Here is a 23,378-nt window from a genome sequence, read left to right as displayed (position 1 = left end):
ACCTACACTGACTAATGCGGGAAAAGTTCCTTGGTCATAACTGGTCTTACTTAGACATTATTTATCTCTCTTCAATCTAAAGACTCATTTTCCTGGCCCAGCACCATAGGATGAGAACTGGCCCTTTTGAAAAGGTATATCTGAAAGGGACTATTAGTTATAGATTCCATATCTTAAAATTACCCGCAGGTGTCGGACTGGATCTGGAGAATTTTCTCTTAGCAATACCCCTGTGTGTCGGTAGGTGGCGTCGGTCGACTCCGCATTTGTCGTCGGCGTCCTGATTACTGGAATGACGTTGCAGTATCTACTTAGACGCCGCCCCTGCACGCTGATGTCTGTTCTTTCTTTTTCTGCACCAGCCAGTGCATAGCTGGAGAGAGCGGTACCGTTAGTTATTTTTTGACTAGTGATTTTTTTACTTTTGTCGACATCTTTTTCGAGTCGTTCAACTCCTGCTGCACATAGGGAGGTCCCGTCGTCGTACTGGCTTCAAGTCTTGTGACTTTTGTCACAAGTTGATGTCAGTCACGGACCTGTACCTCGTGTGCCTTTGGTACCTGGAGCACGACCACGACCCAAAGTCTCTGTGGGAGCGGTCCCGAAAACTTCTGGAGGCCTGGCAGTCAACTCCTCGTCGCTTGAGGACCCGGTCGAGAGGGAGGTCGTGGAGTCACCACCCCTCATCGAAGTCTTCGTTTTTGGGTAAGTCAAAGTACAAGAGGAAGGCAAAGAAGGACCGTCGTTTTTCACCTTCTCCCCGTCCGTCGTCCGATGCGGAAGGTCGTTGTCCTTCAGCTCTTCCCGCGAAGCCTACTGTGACGTCTCCGAGCTTCCCTCCCTTCACCGGGAGCCGGAGCGTCCCTTGCCCCGCTTCGGGGATTTTACGAAGCTCTCCATTCCATATTTGGGCAGCCCGACTTCTCCGGCACGCCTTCGGGCCCCGCAGATTCTGCTGGGGGCTCTAGGTCTGGATCGGTGCTGGTCGATCTCACGACGCCTTCCCCGGCACGATACCTCTGAAGACGCCTCCGCCACTTCCGACACTGGTTGTGTCCATGGCCGGTGTCAACCCTTGCCTCCCCCTCGACTTGGACACTTAGCAGGACCGCCGTCAGCTGACTCTGGTACTTGCCGCAAACAGGTACTTTTGTACCACTGTTCTACCATGGCATTCCCTATCGTCTTATCGCCCTGAGTGGCAGCTTGAGGAAGGTGAGGAGGACTGGGAGGGGTTTGTTGACCCTTTGGCAGACCAGCTTGATGAGCCGGACTGGAGAGAGAGAGGAGTTGGGTGAGGCCAGTGGTCTGGATACCTCCCCAGACCTTGGCATGCTTTCTCCTCCTACCGTGGCCACGGAGGAGGGAGCCTCCTACGCTGTGGTGTTGTGTAAGGCGGCTGAAGCCTTGGCCGTTAAGCTTTCTACGGTGGCAGTCAGGACTAATCTCCTGACTGAGGTGCTTCAGCCGGCAGTGGCCTCTTCGGAGCCCCTTCTGCCATTCAATGAGGCCCTCACAGACCTCCTTCTGGGCACTTGGTCCAAGCCCAGCACAGGGGTTCCTGTGGATAGGATGATTGCCCGACGCCACCGCCCGGCCCCCGGAGACCCAATTGTCCTCTCCCAACACCCTACCCCCGAGAGCTTGGTGGTCCAAGCCTCAACATCCAAATGCACATTCCCTTCTGCTCCCCCAGATAGGGATTCCAAGAAGCTGGACCATCTTGGGAAGAAGATGTTTTCTTCCACCAGCTTAGTACTGCAGTCGGTGAACACCGCATGTCTCATGGGCCGTTACACCCACTCTATGTAGCATACGGTTGCGCAAGTACTGCCACAGTGTCCGGAGTACCCCGAGTTATTTTACAACACATCGCTAGTCACTGCCAAAGCCCAAAGCGAAAGACCAGTTAACCATACAAGCCCCAAGAAACTCATGTATCCGGAAAACGCCTCAAAAGGCCCCAAAGATATTCTAAACCGGGTAAGTATTTTTAAATTACTTGGAAGCCGTACACCACTGGTTCACCTCACAAGTACAGACATAGTGTCAATAGCATTTGTTCCGCCGAGAGGAAATCAATCCAAGGAACCGTCTCTAATAACGTTATCCATGCCCGAGCAAGCTACCAAAATATGTCTCAAAAAGGCCCATTTTAAAACTGGCGAACAAAGTTAACAAAATGCCCTACAGAATAGCTGCAAACACGATACGCATGCCAGGGGGGTCACTCATGCAGCTTCATGCCCGCAAAATGCCAACAGATTGGTCATGGCTTTCAACTGCCTTAACCAAACAAATAAGAAATTGTCCTCAAGTCCCGCCCTCGTCCAGCTACCGTGGCCCGCATAGACGCTTAAACTTTCCTGGAATGTAAGAGGCATGAGCAGTCTAATTGATGATGAATAAGTGGTCACGTACTGGCAAAAATCTAATGTAATGAGCATTGCCTCAATTCCCCTGATCGGAAACTTGGAGTTCTATGTAGCAGCTACAAAAACAAATGTAAAAGGCCAATCAAAAGGCAGCCTTGCAGTTTATATTGCTTAAGATTTGAATGTCACCATGGAAGAAATCCGCTTTCGCGAACCAGGGATCATGGTTGTACTAGTTCATAATTGGGAAAGTGATTATAAGGTTCCACTAATTCTAATAAACATTTACATTCACCCTCACCCGCACTCTGAACAGGACGTCATACCCAAGCTGGGCGCTATAATAACAAACCTAAGCCAAACGCATGGTGATGTTCTTGTGATCCTATCGGGTGACTGTAACTCAAATCTGTTCTAACATTGCCAGGGAGATGAGACCACACTGCTGCAAGACGATCCTTGGTACATCCCCTTGAAGCCTTCCCCACTGCAAAGAGATGGGACGTTTTCGAGGAAAAGCTTGTGAGCTAATGCCACCAAGTTGGCCTGAGATCGCGGAACAGAAGAACATGCGAGGATCACCTGCTGATGCCACCCCACTCATGTTCGATCATAGATTACACCTTTATCAGCCTCCCCTTGTTTGGATACCTGAAGCATTTTAGGATTGACGCCTGCCCCGAATGCGACCACAACCCACAAATGTTGCAACCAAGTAATAATTGCCTGTTGCTAACCAAAAGCCTCAACCGGGCCTGTGATCTCAACCAGCAGTCACAGCTGATTGAAATGGAAATGCATCTCAACGAAGGCTTTTGAGGAGCTCTGGCCTCGGGTGGCTTGAGCCGAGCATAGCCTGTGGACAAACGCTTATAAACCGGATGGAGAGGTTTCCCTCCCAGTCACAGAGAGCGGATGCCCTTGTTGGAAATAGTACATTTTGCTGTAGGCTCCCGCCTCAAGTGTGGGCCACTAAAAAGGAACTAAGGAAAATTGTTACAAGCCTTAGAACCAGACCAATTAAGATGTACCTACTCGCAAAAAATGCAGCCACCCGGACAATTTAAAAAAAGAAATATGGCACTCAGGCGCTCTGCCCATGGCACGTTTTGGGTGACACTCTAATTCACTAGCAACTGTAGGAACGTAAAAAGATTCTAGGAGATTGTGAACAACTGCCGACTAGTTCTTCCGGTGGCAAACCCCGCAAACATCAATTCACACCAATGGACGAGCTGCATTACCACGGCTCAAAGCTTGCTTACAACTGCATACCAGAACCTCCCAGCCACGGGATCCCCATGACATATTCTGGCAGAACTAGGTTACCAAACTGTGTAGAAGGTGCAGAGCTCTTAGCAGCCAGCACAGCTGGGAAAGAAACCGGCGCAGAAAAGGTGTCGAACAAAGATGAGGCAGCGACGCATGCAATCGGATCCGAGACATTATCAACAGGGGCAGAAGGGAAGGCGTACTAGGACCCAACGGCCTACCGTAACCACTGTTTCAAGATGATTCGGAATACTGGGCCTTCTTACTGAGTCCGCTATTCACCTGTTGAACTGTCACAGAACAAATCCCTGGGTCCTGGAGAGGGCAATAATCCACCCTATATATAAAGGAGGGAGGCCCTCCGAACCGAGAAATTATCGTCACGTTTTCCTGTTGGACATTAAAGCCAATTACTCTGCCAGTCTCCTACTAGGGGATCTGGAGACCTGGCAGATGAAAACAGTATCGTACCCCAAAGCAGACAGGGTTCAGAAAGGGGCTGGGTATCTGACCACGGACTGCCTACCAGCAAAAAAGAAAGAGAATGGTTAAATAAGCTTTCTATGCTCTGTTGTTCTTGTAGGGAAACACTTTTGCTTATCACCTACTTTTGCCCGACCCTACTGAAAGAAAGGCAGATCCTTTTAAAAGCACAGTTCCTGGCTCTCGGCATCCCTCCTGCAGACCTGCCATGATTGCCTGTCTTTCAACTGCACACCCCATCCTGGCAGGGGAATTTATGAATATCATGCAGGCGTTGGAGAGATCACTGAACAAACTTTGCCCTCTCGGTCCAACTGCATCAGTTTGAAAGCACACCCCTCCGACAGGGCCACCCAGCGATGCCAGTGAACTCTGCTGTGACTGGCGTGGAACTAGTCAAAACAGCACCTTGTATACATTATGCTATTCCGGGTGTTCATACCATGCTTCAGTAAATCCTGCGTTTGCGACTGGGAGGAACTAGACAGTTCAGTACTTTGTTGCCTTTATGCTTTCCCAGGGACCCACATAATGTCCTAGAGAATTCCTGTGGCTCCATGGATCACCTAAACGTCCGCTCTCCAGACACTTGCGGGGTTCCATTTAAAATAGCACTTTATCAAACCACCTTATAAGCCTCAGGGGCCCAGCCATGTTTTTAACAAGGCGAATGTTAGGACATGCATGCCTGACCCTTTTATCATGACATTAACATTTGAAATTCGTAAGTTTGTAACATGTACGAATACTTTTTAAATGCTTGCCTGCTTACATTGTCTTTTTATAAAGAATTATGTAATGGTTTCAAGTAATGATACAATTAAAGATATAATGTAGATGGTCCATCAAGGATATTCCCACCATTCCTTTTCCACCCCATCGCATATTACGCTGCACCAGAGAGTCATCAGAAAATAGGGACTAGATTTACTCCTGTTATTCCCTGGTGCTGAAGAAGATTACAAGCCTTTGTCTTATTTAGATCCTTGCCCTTTCCCTGAAAAAGGACCAATTCAAGATTTTCACATTGGTCCAAGTTCTGTGTTCCCTGGCTCAAGGAATCTAAATGGTAGTGCTAGACCTGCAAGGCTCCGAGTTTCATTATCCTGTCCTACAGTCTCCCCCTTTGCTGGGAATGCCATGGGACTCCCTGAATAGCTTATTGACTTAGAGAAAAGGCAGGAAGTGATGTAACTTAATGTGCAGATGTTGGGTGCGAAACCCAGTGGATTTACTTTCTGTGAATATGGATGAGAGGAAATTAAGTCTTTCTATCCTTCTTTTAATGACTATTTTCATTAGAAACCAGTGTCACATATTTTAGTACATAATGTTATATGTCATTGTTTAGTCACATATAATGTTGTTCTTTATATTGTACAGAGCAAGAACTATTTTTTTTAGTGATGTTATTAATCTCTCAAGCATAAATGCTTTTATTGGAATACTCATTTTAAGTTTTTGTCTGAAGGTATCTTCATATAATTGTGCAACATTATAAAGTGCATATTTATCTTGTATATTTTAAAGCATCTCGTTAAGGTATACATTGTTTGCAATTAAAAAAAATGAATTGGTAGGGGTTTATTCTGTGTATCTTTTAAAGGGCTTACAGTTTTACAGATTTACTTTTGTAAGGAAACCTTACTTTATCGCAGCTCCGCAAATAGAGTATAGTTGTCATTGCTTAGAAAATGTTTCCTTTTTGCCGTTTAGTGGAAGCTCTTTAACATGTACACTAAGCCTGGGCAAAGCACTACGCTACGCTTGCGAAGTTTGCGAAGTTTGCGCTACTTCGCACTACGCGAATTGCACGTAGCACAGTGCAAACATGCGTAGCGTAGCATTGAGTAGTGCAGCGGTAATTTTTTGCTTGCTCGTGGTCCTCAACATCAAGTTGGCGACCGCGAGCAAGCAAAATGACATCCCGGCGAGACTTTTTCCTTGTTCGTGATCAGCAACATCAAGTTGCCGATCGTGAGCGTGGAAAATAAACATCCCGGCAAGATTCTCAACGCGAGGAGGTCAGGTTTCTCAATGCGAGTGGTCGCGTATGCTCGCGACCGCTCGCGATGAGAAACTACCAGTCCGTGTTGAGAAATCTGCCGCTCGAGTAAAAATCTACTCGAGCAGCAGAAAACTACAGCTCGCACTGTGCAAGATGCCGTTTTCAATGATTGCACAGTGCCGGATGCTTGTCCGCACTGTGCAATCATTGAAAACGGCATCTTGCACAGTGCGAACAGGGTACTACGCAGTTCGCAAAGTGCTACGCGTAGCTCGCGAAGTGCACTTTGCGTAGCTTCGCGTAGTGCTACTTCGCGAACTACGCCCAGGGTTAATGTACACTTGTTAAAATAACCTTCTTCATCTGTACAGTAACTATTTAAATCTTTTTGTTGTCTTCCTGCAGATGGCAGTGTTAGCTCAGAAAGCAACTACATCATATTGACAGCAGCCGTCCCTCGATTTGCTTCTTGGCTGGTTAGTGTCATTGCTCAATTGAATCTAAAAGAGATGTTTTTGTCTTTCTCTTCTTTTATATCCAAACCATCCAACCAACCAACCACCGACCCACCCATCCAGAAAAATACAAGCGCATGTTTTATTTATCCCCTTTTCTTCTCTCTTGGGCCATCTTTTTCTCGTCTCTTTCACCTGTGCAGTTTTCCCCTAGTTTTTTTTTTTTATCTCTCTCTCTTGCTCCATTTCCCCATAATGGATTTTAGATGGCTTTGTGGTCCTCTATGTGTAGGTTTTGTTATAGTTTGCATTCAGTAAAGTCTTAGACCATTAAAGAAGCATTGCACTGTATTGAGGATAACTTCATTATAGCCTGAGATGTAACATATACACCTCAGATTCTTCTTGCGTATGCACTATAGTAATTAAATCACTAGCTAATGGTCTTGGTTAACAAACCGAACTATCATCTAGTCCGGTCTTGCATTTTCCAAATTTCCTGAGCTGATCATTTAGCTCAAGATAGCACTGCCTTGGTGCTTTGAATGTGATGTAATGACGGGTATCGGATGGCCTGTGGGTGATAGGGGCTAGCTTGAGTGAAACCCTCCCACCCTAGTGAGGGGGACTGGGGCTGCGAGCTGCGTGTGAAACAGAACGTGGTGAAAACCTTTATTGTGGCAACAATTTTGAACCTATCTGGAACGCTTTTTACTTATTGTGCTTTTATTCTTGGGGGGCTTTTTAATAGCGTTAAGGGGAATTTTAATTAGGCACACTGACACACTCTTACCATCTTGTGATTCCTGTGATTCCCTTCCACTCTGCACAGCCGCTTTTTAGCTGACTCTCGGCGGCTGTGGGCGCCATCTTTCGTGAGGCTGGGGGAGCGCTCTAGTCGCGCCGTCCTCCCGCCCTCCTTTCTTCCTATATAATGTGCAGACCTGCCAGACGGCGCAGCGGGCTGGCACAGCAGGCGCGCCGGATGCGCGCCGAAGCCGCGCCTAAGCCAAGCCCGTCTGCGCCCGTCCGCGCCAGGATCGCGCCGGTTGCACGACACGCCAGATCACAACCTTCTACCATCAGGTATACAAACAGGGAATTATTAGCATTGCGTTTTAAGACAGGTGTTTTGTGTAAGGGGTGTCCCCCCATTGATTCTCTCTGGGGCCCCTTCTCGTGTCTACATTGTAATTGGTCCCCTCCCGGGTCATCCCCTGAATTGCCTAAAAGTTCTGCTCCCTCTATTCATGGCAGTAATAGCTTCAAGGGAGCCCTCATCAATGCCCGTTCCCTGTGTAGTCATAGCCAAGACATCTACGATTTAATAATAGGTCATGATCTTGATGCCCTTTTTATTACAGAAACTTGGCTTAATGACTCCTCTAATCCCGATTTGGTCACTGCCCTTCCTCCGGATTTCACTATCTTCAGGCAGGACAGATCAATTGGACGGGGAGGGGGGGTTGCATTCCTTGTTAAAAAATCCTTTTTGTGTCATACATTTGATCTGGGCCCTCTCAGGGGAGGTGAGAGCATCGGTTTCTCGATTAAACTTGATGCCTCTACCTCCTTTACAGGAGCCCTAATTTATCGCCCCCCAGGTAATGCCACCCCCTTCCTGGACTCCCTAGATAAAGTCCTTGTGTCATTCATACTACGCTACCCCCACTTCACTTTACTAGGAGACATGAACTTGCATCTGGAATAGTGTGTCGACCCTTATGCTACTTGCTTCCAGCATACCCTGAACATCTTTGGACTGACCCAACTAGTAACCTCATCTACGCACTTAGCTGGTCACACTCTTGACAGTATCTGTTCCAACCTTAGCTCCATGATTACGTCCCCCCCTATTCCGCAAATCTGGACTGACCATAGTTTTATTCCCTTTGCCATTAAGAAACAAGCTCTTGTCTCCTTAATAACCAAGCGCCCTCAACCCTGCGCTTCGCTTAATTGGAGAAAGGTGATTGACCGTATTAGGCCTGATATCCAACCACTGGCCACGGCCCCTAAATCGACGGGAGACGTTTCGGTCGATTCTCGCAACTTCCACATCTGGATGAATCAGATCATCTCAGATAATTCTGACCCTAAAGGCGACCGTATGAACTGCCTTAAAAGGAAGACTAGTGCCCCTTGGTATACCCAGGCCTTAACTGAGAGACATCTACTTTGTAGAATAAAAGAAAGGAAATGGAGGAAAACATATGATGAGGCCTCAAGAGCCCTCTATGTTCAACAGAGGAAATTATACCTCTCTAGCACAAAGGATGCCAAAAAGGCGTACTACACAAAAGCTATTAACGATGCCCATCAGAAGCAAAAAACCTTCTTCTCCATAGTCAAATCCTTTACTCACCCCAAAGCTCTCCAGCCCGAAATCCCGCCTTCCGAAACTTTGTGTAACCAAATTGCAGATTTCTTTGAGGAAAAAATTGCACAAATTCAAAAGGACTTTCCACCTCCTCCGATTTCCTCTATTCTGCGTTCCCCAAAACAAACAGTTGACAACCACCATTCCCTTCGCAATTTCCAACTTGTTTCCCTCCAACAGACCCGTAAGGCGATCCTGGCCTGCAAATCAGGAGCACCAACCGACTCCTGTCCTCCTCGCATTCTGCATCATCTAATCGTGGTGGTCAATCCCACCATCAACACCATCATAAACGCATCCCTAGAATCAGGGATAGTGCCTAATGAATGGAAAAAGGCCATCGTGAAACCTTTGATGAAAAAGCAGAATAAATCTCCAACGGACCTTACGAACATGCGCCCTATCTCACTTGTACCACTTTCAACCTTTGAAGTAGGCAAACTTCAAAGGAAAGTCTTTGTAGTGCACAAGACCCTGCCTTTCCCTGGCCTGGCTCCAGACACACTGCAGGAGAGCTTTGTGTGAGGGCATGCACAGCCCTATTCGGGATTCAATGACAACTCATCCCACCACTCTATCTCAAGAAGGCCCATCAGCCGGATGATGGCTTATCAGGATATGCAAGGCACACCTCAGTTTCTTTTGTGTGACTGTCTAGAGTGAATGCACAAGAGCCCAACTGCCAGCCAACCCAGATGTGGATTCTACAGACAGGCAAAAGCACAGAATGGTTAAGCAAGAAAATGGCCACTTTCTAAAAGTGGCATTTTCAAACGCGCAATTTAAAACCCAACTTCACCAAAAGATGTACTTTTAAATTGAGTTCAGAGACCCTAAACTCTGAATCTCTATTTGCTCCCTAAGGGAAATTACACTTACAAGATATTTCAAGACCATCCCCATGTTACCCTGTGGGAGGGATAGTCCTTGCAATAGTGAAAAGCAAAATTAGAAGTATTTCACTATTGGAACATGTAAAACACACCAGTACATGTCCTACCTTTTAAATAGACTGCACCCTGCCCATGGAGCTGCACTGAGCCTTAGCTTAGGGGCGACTTGCATGTAATAAAAGGGAAGGTTTAGGCCTGGCAGGTGGGTGCACTTGCCTGGTCGAAATGGCAGTTTAAAACTGCACACACCAATACTGCAGTGACAGGTCTGAGACGTGTTTGTAGGGCTACTCATGTGGGTGGCACAATTAGTGCTGGAGGCCCACTAGTAGCATTTGATTTACAGGACCTGGGCACACCTAGAGCACTTTACTAGGGTCTGACCAGTAAATCAACTATGCCAATCATTGATCACCAATACAGTTTATACAGAGAGCATATGTACTTTAGCACTGGTTAACAGTAGTATAAAAAAAATCCAACAAAAACAGGTCAGAAAAAATAGGAGGAAGAAGGAAAAAAGTTTGGGAATAACCCTGCAAAAAGGGCCAGGTCCAACATCTGGATACTCCCATAATTCAGGCATTTCTTGATTGATCCTGATAAAGCATTGGAACACTCAACATTTACTTCACTGTTTTGAAGTGGGAGTGGTTCTTGAACTGGGGTCATATGACTCTTGGGAATTTGACTAAGGAAAATACACCTTTCCAATCCTCTTCAAAGTGCATTTCCAAATGTCTGTGGTTGGACCAGTGCACAGGCCATGTGATAGCAAGAGCCCGCCTAGGCAACCTGTGTCTCCTTGGAGACCATCAGGAATCAAACTGTAGAGTTAGTAGGCTTTCAAAAACAAAGACAATTTGCAATCAAAGGGATTGTTCCTGGGATTGTTTCCGGATGCATTGCTGAGACACCCTCTTTCCCCCGAAGTACCTGCTGCTTTTGGTAAAAATGGGGGCATGCCTAAAATTAGTACAAGCATTGAAATGATACAGCATAGACATAAAAATGTGAAATCTGCTAGGAAGCCTATCCAATCAATTGAATGCAAAAGCTAGTTTAATTATATGCAACATACTCCAAGAATTGACCGCTGTTTGTAATCTGTATACGAGTCAACACTTAGTTATTCCCCTTATATATATATTTTTTTTTTTAGATATCAATCAGATGGTGAACCATGTGTTATGCGGCAAGGGAGGAGAAAATATCCCTACATTCTAAATGTGACACCCTTCATTATAAAGACCCCATTGTTGTTCCTTTTAAAAGTGTTTTTTTTTTTGTAGGTGCTATGTTGTAGAAAAATGATCAATGAAGACCATTATATCAAAGAAAGGGACATGTACCTATCTACCGGTAGATATTATTAACCAAAGTATGGCCGTGAGAGATGTAGCAGAAGGCTCTGTTTTGGTGTGTAAGTTTCTAGGCATAGGAAGAGTATCAGTGGTTAATGTGGGACAAACCGATATTGTCATTCAGGCCAACACAGAAGGTTTTCAAACGGTAGATTCTCTTCCAGGAGATCCTCATCAATAGTCATAATCACATGCGCGGGACCCCCGAAAACTTTTAAAACATATATGTGGAAACCATATATGTAGCTCTATATATATATCCATATATATATATCCATATATATATATCCATATATATATATATATATATATATATATAAAACAATAAACACACAATGCAGCCTTCCATATACTAGAAACGCTGAGCAATGTTGTAAGAATTTCCCTTGCACATAAATACAATTCCAGTAAAGCAGGGAGAAAAAACACATTTGAAAAACTGCTTTAACGCACAGCAGAAATCATAATCCTGCAAAGAGGAATGAAAGAACATTGACAGCACATAGGCTGCATTGTAGAAACATCAGTGTAGAAAGCGGAAATGCTAACACACAAACACACAGAATAAACTGGCACCGTGCCTTTAAGGCAGCCATGACCCCTAGCTTCCCAACATGCCTCAGGGGTGACAGTTAGGTCAGTTCTTTCCGGCTCCTTCTGTCAGGACCCTGGTAACTTCAGCTCTCAATTTTTTATGATATCTGTCAGAAATTACTACTTATTTTTTGTCACAAACCTTATACTTCAACGTCTTTTTGCTGTTGAAGTACTTTTCTATATTTTTGAGAGAGTTGAGCATAATTTTCCAATATAATATGCCCTCTCTTTTTGCCTCTTGCCCTTCCTGTGGCAAGAAGAAGGCTAAAACAGACTCCCATCCTGTCTGTATTCTTTGCCTTCCTTCTGATCATGCTCCCAAGACTTGCCAGCATTGCCAGTCGCTGTCCAAAAGAACACTGAAGGACAGAGAGAGGATTTGCCTCTATGGGCTGGTTGAGAAGGGAAAACACCTCCAAGAGGCAGGTCTCCAATGAAGAAGAGTAAAGAGAGAGCCAGATCTTCATCTAGAAGTAAGGTTCCAGTCTTCTCTCCATCGGCGTCGGGCTCAGTGCCACAAATACCTTCATCGGCAGCGAAAACGTCGTCGAAGAGACTATCGGCGGCAGGCTCGCCATCGAGAGAGCACCGGTTGTGGACGAAGACTGCAGGTACGTAGAATCCTCCGCCATCATCAACCCAGCGACGATCAGCGTCGAGGAGTCGTTCTCCATTGGGGCGGGCACGCCCAACGTCAAGGGATAGATCTTCGCCGTCAGGCTGGTGTTCGACGTTGAGACATGCTCCGCCGTCGCCGGTTCATCGGCGATCGGCGTCGCCGTCAACCAGGCGGCAGTCAACGTCGAGACGTGCCTCGTTGTCACCAGAGGCAATGCACTCAACTCCTCCGTTGTCGTCATCCGGGCTATATCTTCGTCGACGACGAAGGACTTGTCATCGAGACCTGGGGTCAAGTACACGAGGCGTCGTTTGACGTCGGGACGGCGGTCTCCATCGACGGCGAGAAGTGATCCTATCTCGACTCCGCTGGCTTCCAGTAGACATTCAGCATCGTGAGAGAGATCTGAAAGGCCTAAAGACACAACGTCGAAAAGGATTTCTCGGTCGATTCGTACTTCGTTGGGGTCTCCTGCACGCTCAACGTCGAAGACAAAGTCTGTTGGGTCCAGGTGTTCGACGTCACATCATACAACTTTGAAACACAAGGAGAGGTCAACGTTTAGGAGAAGATCCCGCTCTGAGGATTCACCAGTGATAGTGACGTCGAGACACTCCCCATCGACATTGCATCGTTCATTAAGACGCCGATCACGTTCCAGAGGTCGCAGAGAGTCCTTTCATTCTATTATGAGCTCTCCCCAGACGCTCCCGACGTCACACAGCTCTTCTGCTCATTCTGCAGAGCAACCAAGAACATCTCCAAGAGGCTCTCCAAGGAGATCGCGATCTCCTTCGATTCATCTTTCACCCAGATGACTTCAACCTCTCCATCATTGGCAGAAAGAACCCTCTGGTCATGCTCAGCGGCCTACGGACTATTCCAGTCCACTGCACATATCCCCGCTACAACGTCTGGTGCAGGAGGTGGACAGATCTCCCACTACTCGGACAAGGGATCACAGAGGAAAATCTCCGGAGCATAGATCAACTCATGCTCATCACAAAAGGCAGAGAACACCATCTTGGTCATCGTCTTCGACGCACTCATCCAAAAGAGACTACTCTCCTACCCTTACGGCTAGCCCTCCCTCTAGAGTGTCACCCATCGATGATAACACTTTCCATGATGTCCTCGCTAGAGGAGCACAGAAACTAAGCATATACATGTCGGCTTCTCAGACCATCACTTCAATCATTTTTTAGACCCTCCATCAGAGCTCTGCGGATAGACCATTACTCCCTCTAGTCCCTATTCTCCTTGAAACGGTAATGGACATCTTCCTCACCCCATCCTCGATTAAGGCAGCTCTGGCTCGGATCCTGAAAAAATATAAACCTGCTGCATCGGATCCTCTTTTTCTGAAATCAGATCCTCCACCGGATTCTGTCATCGCAGCAGCAAAGAAGACACATGCAGTGGCTTCTTCCTCCTCAGCTCCTCCAGACAAAGTAGAGACCAGGATTCTTGGGGGAGAAAGGCCTGTGGCTCTGCAGCATCTTCTCTTAAGGTGTCTAGCGCTGTTGCCCTGCTGGGCCGTTACGACAGGTCCTTATGGGATTAGCTGGAATGTTTTAAAGAGAAACTGCCAAAGGAGGATCAACCAGACTTCTCAGAGATCCTCCAAGAAGGGGCGCTGGTAGCCAATCGGGTGATCAGCACAGCAGCGGATGGGGCTTCGTTGCCTGCACACTCATATGCACATGGAATATGTGCACGGAGGTCTTCCTGGCTGCGCCTAACCGCTTTGAAACCGGAAGCTCAACAGCGTATTTTGAACCTTCCATTTTCTGGGAACTCCCTTTTTGGGTCGCACACTGATGAGGAAATGGCCAGAATGAAGGCCGAGTTGGATACACTAAAGGCTGTGGGCCTTAAGAAGAAAAAGGAGTTCAAACGACGCTACAGGCCCTATAATTGCAAAAATTACCAACAGAGGGTTCAAACACCTCAATGGTCACAAAACAAATAAAACAAATCTCAAGGCCGTCGTGCCTCGAGAGGCAGAGGAGGACATCAACAACAGTCCTCTTCCACAGCTAAAACTCAAAGTAAGCAAAGATTTTCTGCTTCCTCTAGCACAGTTGCACACTCTAGTGGGAGGAAGTGTCTCAAATTGCATAAAAGAGTGGCGCAACATCACCAAAGATCAGTGGGTGCTAAATATACTGCGCAATGGGTACGCGCTACATTTCTGCGCGCCTCCAAGAGACATGCCTCCGGTAAGGTCACGTCCTCTACACCTGGAACTGCTGCGTTAGGAAATGTCGACCCTTCTGAAGAAACTAACCATAGAAGAGGTGCCTCCTGCCCAGAGACGAAAAGGAGTCTACTCCAGATATTTCCTTGTCCCAAAAAAAGACCAAGCAAACAAGTTCATACCTATTCTAGATCTCCAATCTCTGAACAAGTTCATCCGAAAGGAGACGTTTTGTATGTTGGCACTCCATCATGTATTTTCACATCTGAGGAAAGGAGATATGTGTTCGGTGGATCTCCAAAATGCGTACTTTCACATTCCAATTGCCCAACGGCATCGAAGTTCCTGCGATGCATGGTAGGCGCGAAGCATTACCAGTTCGGAGTCTTACCGTTCGGCCTCAAATCTGCCCCACGGGTATTCACGAAATGCATGGCAGTGGTGGTGGCAGCATTACATCGCCAAGGCCTGTTTGTGTATCCATACCTGGACGACTGGCTGTTGAAGGGATCATCTCCTCACATGGTGCAGAACCACTACCACATCTGCCTCTATCTCCTTCACCGCTTTGGCCTTCATGTGAACATGGAAAAATCAGTTCATCAGGCCACTCAATCGCTCCACTATCTGGGCTCCACCTTGGACTCCGGCCTAGGAAAGGTGTTTCCTTCGGAGGAGAGACTGTTATCAATGAGAAACAAATGCAATATCATCCTTCAAGCACATCAACCATCAGGAAGGCAAGTGGTGTCTCTACTGGGGTCGATGGCCTCTTGCATATTTCTCATACCCAACTCCAGATTGAGAATGAGACCGTTGCAGCCGGATCTGGAAGACAAATGGGACCAATCCTCGGGTCATTGGGAAGACCGAATTCTCCTCTCTCAAGCAGCGAAGAAGTCCATTCTCTGGTGGACTCAGCCAAAGAATCTTCTAGTGGGAGTCCCATTCCATCAACCTCTGCCAAAACAATCCCTGATCACAGATGCGTCTCTTCAGTGATGGGGTGCGCATTTGGGTCAACTGCAGACTCAGGGCAGATGGACCAGCAAGGAGCAGACCTATCATATCAACATGTTAGGACTGCGGGAAGTTCATTTGGCCCTCAAGGCATTCCATCCGTCGATTCAGTCCGAGTCGATACTGTTACAAACGGATAATCCAACCACCATGTATTACTTACACAAACAAGGTGGAACACACTCTCGCCCTCAGTCTCTGGAATCTAAAGCTATCTGGCACTGGCTGCTGGCCAAGAACCTCTCGATCACAGCAATGCATCTGCCTGGAGAACAGAACGTACGTGTAGACGCTCTCAGTCGACACTTCGAAGAACAAGAAGACTGGGTGCTCAATGATGAGACGGTGGCGCACATTTTTCATCAATGGGGTCGACCACCCATCGACTTTTTTGCAGACGATCTAAACAGAAAATGCCATGCCTTCGCGTCCAGATTTTACCGACCAGGAACGAGAGGGAATGCTCTTTTGATAGACTGGTCCGGGACGTTTACATTCGCTTTTCTACCCCTTCCTCTCATCCCGAAGGTGGTGACCAAGCTCATCCGATCCAGGATGAAGATGATCCTGATAGCACCGGACTGGCCTCGCCAATGGTGGTATCCGGACCTATTACAGTTCTCGATCTGTCCGCACAGGAGACTCCCGTGCAGGCCGGACCTTCTGACCAAAATGGGAGGGAAGTTTCTGCACCCCAGCCTTCCCTGCTGAGCTTAGCAGCATGGCTCCTGAGGTCCTGCAGTACGGACATTTGAACCTCCCTCAGGATTGCATGGGCATTTTGAGGGAGTCAAAGAGACCATCCACAAGAACTTCTTACTCTTTTAAATGGAAAAGATTTTACTTGTGGGGTATGCCTAATGGTTAGAGTCCGATTAGCGGGCAAGAAGAGGTAATCTTGCCGTATCTGCTATACTTGGCCAGATTTGGTTTGAGATACATGTCCATAAAAGTTAATTTGGCAGCCATTACAGCATATAGAAAATCACCTAACCAACCTTCTTTCTTTCAACCTCAGGTGGTCAAGGACTTCCTTCAGGGGTTGAAGAAAGTTTATCCCCCTGTCCGACCTCCTTCTCCTCCTTGGGAGTTGAATCTAGTTTTGTCAAACTTGATGGTTCCTCCTTTCAAACGCATTCATAAGGCTACATAACAACACCTTACATGGAAAGTAGCTTTTCTGGTGGCTATTACATCAGCACGCAGAGTGAGGGAAATCCAAGCACTCTGTTCTAAGGAACCGTATACGGTTTTCCATCACAATAGGGTGGTTTTGAGGACTTACCCTTCTTTCCTATCCAAAGTAGTGTCTGACTTTCATGTCAATCAGACAATTTCTCTCCCCTCTTTTTTTCCAAATCCTGCTACACCAGCAGAAAGGTCTCTTCACTCATTAGACCTCATGAGGGTTCTCAAATTCTATTTGGAGGGAAAAAAACCATTAGAATGGCAGATCAATTGTTTGTAAACTACGGCTCTGTTAGAACAGGCTTTCCAGCCTCCGAACGATCCATTTCAAGTTGGATAGTGTCCTGTATTAAATTGGCTTACCAATAGCGAACAAGCCTCTGTTAGCCTCCCCTAAAGCTCACTCTACTAGGGAAAAGGCTTCTACAATAGCTTTCTCACACAATATACCGATGGCTGTGATTTGCAAGGCTGCAACTTGGAAATTGGTTCATACGTTTACCAGGCATTGCTGTCTGGAATCTGACTCCGGAGTGGATACCCAAGTAGGCTAAGCCTCCTTGAGGAATCTGTTCCAATGCTATCTTAATTTGTAATGGTTTCTTTAACAATATATCTTTATTATACACTTGTCACTTGCCCGCAGGATGAGGGGATGGGCTTGCTATTCTATTCATGTGCTTATGACTATTGATGAGGATCCCCTAGAAGAGAAGGATAAGTTACTTACCTGTAATCATAGTTCTCTTCCAGGGGTATTCTCATCAAAGTCATAAGCAACCCACCTGCCTCCCCAGGCAAGTGATCAAGATTCACGTAATCTCTTTGCACCCTGGCCTTCAGGTCTCCACAAAGGACAACTGACCTAACTGTCACCTCTGAGGCATGATGGGAAGCTAGGGGTCATGGCTGCCTTAAAGGAACAGTCCCAGTTTATTCTGTGTGTTTCGGTGGGTTAGCATTTCAGCTTTCTACACTGATGTTTCTACAATGCAGCCTATGTGCTGGCAATATTCTTTCATTCCTCTTTGCAGGATTATGATTTCTGCTGTGCATTAAAGCAGTTTTTCAAATGTGTTTTCTTTATCCCTGCTTTATTGGAATTGTATTTATGTGCCCGGGAAATGATTACAACATTGCTCAGCGTTTCTAGTATATGGAAGGCTGCATTGTGTGTTAGATATATATATCCAAAGCTCCAAGATTCCCACCTCTGGAGATGCACTCTGACATCCATTGCAGCAACCTTCATGAGGTAAAAGCCGGATTGGCGGGTGGCTCTAGTTTAGAGCATGCCTGTCGATTCACGCCTACGCGTTTCATGCTCATTGCACTCTTCAGAGGCGCGACAGTCATTTTGGCATAGAGGCCACACCTCCCACTTATCCGATCCGGCTTTTACCTCATGAAGGTTGCTGCAGTGGATGTCGGAGTGCATCTCCACAGGTGGGAACCTTGGAGCTTTGATTTTTACGTGGCCTCCCAGCCACGGGAGATGCACCACCCGGAAATTTGGGGCCACGGAACTCCGAATCACGAAGTCTCAATATGGAGGCATCCATGGAGGATTGACAAGCCGGATGTGCGAGTGGAGGCCCATTGGTGGGCTTGAAACGTCTCAGACAGCAGCACACAACTGAGGCACACACTGCAAGACCCACAAACCAACGCGGACTCAATCGAGTCGCCCATTTGAGGGCCCATATTTTTAAGTGGGAGGTGAGACCTCTATGCCAAAATGACTTTCGCGCCTCTGAAGAGTGCAATGAGCACGAAACGCGTCAGGCGTGAATCGACAGGCATGCTGTAAACTGGATCCGCCTGCCGAACCGGCTTTTACCTCATGAAGGTTGCTGCAGTGGATGTCAGAGTGCCTCTCCACAGGTGGGAACCTTGGAGCTTTGATATATATATATAGAGCTACATATATAATTTCCACATATATGTTTTATATGTTTCGGGGGTCCCGCGCATGGGCGGGAATATTCATGTGCTTATGACTTTGATGAGGATACTCCTGGAAGAGAACTAGGATTACAGGTAAGTAACTTATCCTTCACCGTTATTCCTTCTGCAGTAAAGTATGGTCTGCCTGTTCAATGAAATCTAGAGTCTCTAGAACGACTTATTGTACGTCATTTTGTGAGTATCCTATAGTTAGAAAAGGGTTGCTCATTTGTGGTGTTGACTTCTTACGTCTAAAGTTGGTTCGATATTCCCCTATGCGGGTCTTGACTTTTCTGCAGGTCATGCCTATTTAGAGCATATCACATGGACATGTTATATAGATCACATGTGATGTGGTGCAATTTGTGTGCCTTCTTAGTGTGCATGTTAAATTCGGATCAAGAACTAAGGTTTTGGTGATTTTTGTGAGAGAGCATACTGCGTATGACCCACAAGGGTAATGCCCAACAACTGGAGTGTGGCCCCATGCTGTATTAGTTCTGATAAAAATATTATAATCCCGCAGATTCTTTGCTCTTTTGTGGGAAAATCGGTGTTTGTCCCAATACGGTGGCCCTGAAGTAATTATACTCCAGTTCTTGTTGATTACTTTTTTGATCTGGTTAGAAGCAATAATATATGTTGTGGCACGTATCAGAATATTTAGTGCCCCGTTGAGTTTTTTTGGTTGTAAAGGGATTCTCTATTTTGATGCCTTGCCCATTTGCAACACTTCTTGACAATCTGTGTTGGATAGTTCCACCTTTCCTTTCAAATTTGGTTGAAAGCTCTGCCCCTTGCACTTAGTAGTCTTTTATATTGCTGCAGTTGCGCCTCAAGCATAAAAACTGGCTATAAAGGTTTCCTTTGAGGGCCGGTAGGTGGAAACCATCGTAGAACCCTGGTCCAGGCCTTGGTGATTAGTCGACTTGACTATGGAAACGCATTGTTGGCTGAAGTGGGTGAGACTTTGCTTGCTAAATTGCAAGTGATTCAGAAAACTGCAGCAAGAATGATTCTAAATCGCCCGGCAGGCTCTCCCTCAGGTCCTTTGCTGAGAGAGCTTCACCGGTTACCTGTGAGGAAGCGATCCCACTTTAAAATCTGTTGCCTCACCTATAATGCCTTAAACGGCAAAGGCCCCTACTACCTGCAAAAGAAATTCACTAAATATGTATCCTGTCGAAACCTCCGATCTAATTCACTAGCTCTCTTAAAGGTCCCCCGAATACGTCTTAGTCGCACAGGGGGCAAAGCTTTCTCGTACCTTGCTCCACGTTACTGGAACCAACTACCTTTTGCTCTGCGAGAATGTGCCTCATACAGTATCTTTAGGAAACAATTAAAAGCATTCCTGTTTTGAACTCTGCAGTGATCTTGACTCCGGTTCTACCTTTCAGCCTCCTCTTTCTCTATGCAAGCACCGAGATGCCCCCAGGTGATTCGTGCGCTATAAAAGTACGCCTAACATAACATAACAAGCTGTTTTTATCTTCGGTTTATGGTATGTTTTTGTTTCTAGGTTTAATTTAATTTTAATTTATTTTTATAGGTTTTATATAGCACGGACAAGACCGTTTACAAGGTAAATATAGGAGATAAACAGGCATATAGTCAAAACAAAGTGTTCCGTACACATCAAAAATCGTCTATCCGCTAGTAAACATGGCTCATGTGAATTTGGACATGAGAAGAGATTTCACTTCTTTTTTTAAAGATGCAGTAGTGGGATTCCGTCTAGTTTCTGGGGTAGTGTATTCCAAATCCTGGGTGCCATCCCTGAGAAAGCTTGGTTGTATGTATTCTTCTTGTTGAATCTTTGTGGTTTCAGTAAAAGGTTACTGGCACTTCTGGAGGATCTGTTGCCACATGAAGGCACCAATTTCTGCGGCAGATAGTTAAGGGGGTTTTGGTGAATGGCTTTGTGTCAGACATGCGACTTTTAGTTGAATTCTGGCTTCAAAACGTAGCCAATTCAGGGATCTGAGGTCCGTGGAGATGTGAGAGTTTCTCTTGGAACCAGTAATAAGTCTTGCTGCTGCGTTGATTGAAGCTCTTAGAGGGGCCGTCGAGGATTTGGGAAGACCGCAAAGAGAGACACTCCCATATTCCACTCTTGGGATAACTAGTGCTTGAACTGCCAGTTTGAAGTCCTTTGCGGACAAGGAAGGGGAGATAAGTTTTCTTAAGATGTTCATCTGGAAGTTTGCTCCTTTTGTTGCGGCGCTTATGTGCTTCTGCATATTTAGGTTTCTGTCCAGAGTTATTCCCAGCAATTTCACTGATTTGATAATATTAGGTTGGCATTTGAGTGCAGTTAGATGTTTCAGCCGGTCCTGGATTATGGTTACTTGGGGGGGAAGGGGCGATTAGGAGGAATTCGGTTTTGAGGGTATTTCATTTTAAATGGTTTTCGGCCAGCCAGGTTTAAGTTTTTTCAAGGGTTGAGTTGAGAGATTTGATGTCTTCTAGTGAGTGGATCTTACATATAGTTGTGTGTCATCCGTGTACATATGATACTGTACAATAGAAGAGTTGAGAATTTCGGTGAGTGGTTCCATGAGTGAGTTGAAGAGTGTAGGAGAGAGAGCGATGATCCTTGTGGGACTCCTCAAGTGACAGGGACGGGTTTGGACAGGGTTTGATTAACCTTGAATCGTTGCGATCTGTTTTGCAGGCACGAGGTGAACCAATTTAAAACAGATAATTCCGTTCTGTGTTTCAGTTGGTCAAGCAGGTTGCCGTGTTTGACAGTGTCAAATGCCGAGGAGAGGTCAAGCAAGATTAGAAAACAGGCTTCGTTTTGGTCAAGGATTTGTAGTGCATCGTCAATTATGTGCATTATGGCTGATTCGGTACTGTGCCCTGACCGGAATCCGGATTGGTATTGTTTGAGAAGGTTGAAATGGTCTATGTGTTTGCCAATCTGAATGTGAACGCATTTTTCTGAGAGTTTGGCCAGGGTAGGAATGTTAGATATTGGACGGTAATTATTTAGGTCTGCGGGTTCCACCGTTGGCTTCTTTATGATGGGGGATAACTTCCCTGATTTAAGGCTTTCAGGGATGGCTCCTTGAAGGAGAGAGGTATTTATGATCCTGGTCCATAGCAGCAGTAGCAATGGAATGAAATCTTTTGTGTTTTTTGCGGGAAGAGGGTCAGTGAAGTGATTGGCGGGTTTCAAGGCCATGAGTATTTTGAGTATATCGTCTTCATTATAAGTATTGAAGGAGGACCAGGCTGCATTGTTTTTGAGGTAGAACTTTGGGGAACTTGTGGGTGGAACTCCAGGAAGGGATGATGAAGTATCCATGTGTGTTTCGGTATGCGTTAATAAACCGTTGAGTAGGTCCTTCTTTATGGTTTCGGTCTTCTTAGTGAAGAAGGAGGCAAGCGCTTCGCAGTTGGGTTGTGAGCCGGAGTTGTCACCGTGGGGGTGAGGAGCACCCTTAGATTGTATTTTGATTAGATCAAATAGTTTTTTGGGACGATTCTTGGCTTGGTCTAGTTGGTTGCTGAAAAAGTCTGCTTTAGATCGTCTGATCTTTCTGTAATAGGAGTTTATCTTTGATCTTAGCAGCTGGAGGTAGTTAGCTGATGGTGCGGATCTCCATCGTCGTTCAGTTGACCTTGGGGATCGTCTGTCCTCATTGAGACTTCCATCTTACCAGTGTTTTGAGTCTTTAGTGGAGACTCTCTTCAGTTGGAGGGGGGCGACCTTGTCTAATACCTCGTTCATGGAGTGGAAGTAATGGTTGGTGAGATCTTGAACATCAAATAGTTCTACGGGAGGAAGAAGGATGTTGGAACATCAATATTTTTCAGATTGCTCTTCCATATTTTATGTCTCTTGGGTTGGGCAGAGTTAAGTTTTACTGTTTCGTTCATGAAGAAAGTTATAATGTGACGGTCCGACCAATCACATGGTAGGATCGTATCGCGCTGAATGGATTTGGCCTTAGAGATGACTAAGTGGAGGATTGAGCCTTTATCATGTGTGGCACTATTACAGATTTGGGTGAGGTCGAGGTTCGAGAGGAAGACTTTGAGGCTATTGACCGCTGAGTCCTTAGGGTCATTCCAGTGGAGATTTAGGTCTCTGAGAAATATTTGGGTGTTTTGTTGGCCATCATTAGTAGAGACAATGTCCATGAAATGTTCGATGAAGGTGAGGTTATTGCATGGTGGATGATAGAGAGTGTGCAAAGAACAGACTGGTTTGTTATTACCAGTGATGTCTAAGCATACGTATTCACAGGAGGGGAGTTCTGGGGATTTGGATCGGTTCACTGAGAGGTTGTTCCGATGTATGCAGGCAATACCACCCCCTGGCTTATTGATTCTGTCTAGTCTGATGCTATTATGGTTTGGAGGTACCAGAATGTCGAATGTGGGCGTAGAAGATTCATTTAACCATGTTTAGGTCAGAATTAGTAGGTCAGGTTCATGTGATAGTATGAGGTTCGCTGCCTCTGTTGCGTGTCTTGAGGCAAATCTACAATTTAGAAGTATGCATTTAAGACTGGGCTTGATGAGGGTTGAGTTGGATTCTTGTGTGAGGGGGACTTGTCTAAGGC

The 23,378-nt window shown here is 46.1% G+C and overlaps 1 protein-coding gene across 1 annotated transcript in view; it reads left to right on the top strand.

Moving 5' to 3' along the window:
- The window catches only part of DNAAF9 (dynein axonemal assembly factor 9), a 1,049,036-nt gene that overhangs the window by 472,841 nt on the left and 552,817 nt on the right, over positions 1–23,378 (top strand). The window contains exon 18 of the mRNA XM_085642690.1: positions 6,544–6,614. Coding sequence (XP_085498816.1) covers positions 6,544–6,614 — 71 coding nt within the window. The remainder of the gene's footprint in view (positions 1–6,543; positions 6,615–23,378) is intronic.

The sequence above is a fragment of the Triturus cristatus genome, chromosome 2_2 (assembly GCF_964204655.1).
Source record: "Triturus cristatus chromosome 2_2, aTriCri1.1, whole genome shotgun sequence".
Lineage (NCBI taxonomy): Eukaryota > Metazoa > Chordata > Amphibia > Caudata > Salamandridae > Triturus > Triturus cristatus.
Note: the sequence above shows the minus strand (reverse complement) of the source record. Positions and strands in the feature narration are given on the sequence as shown.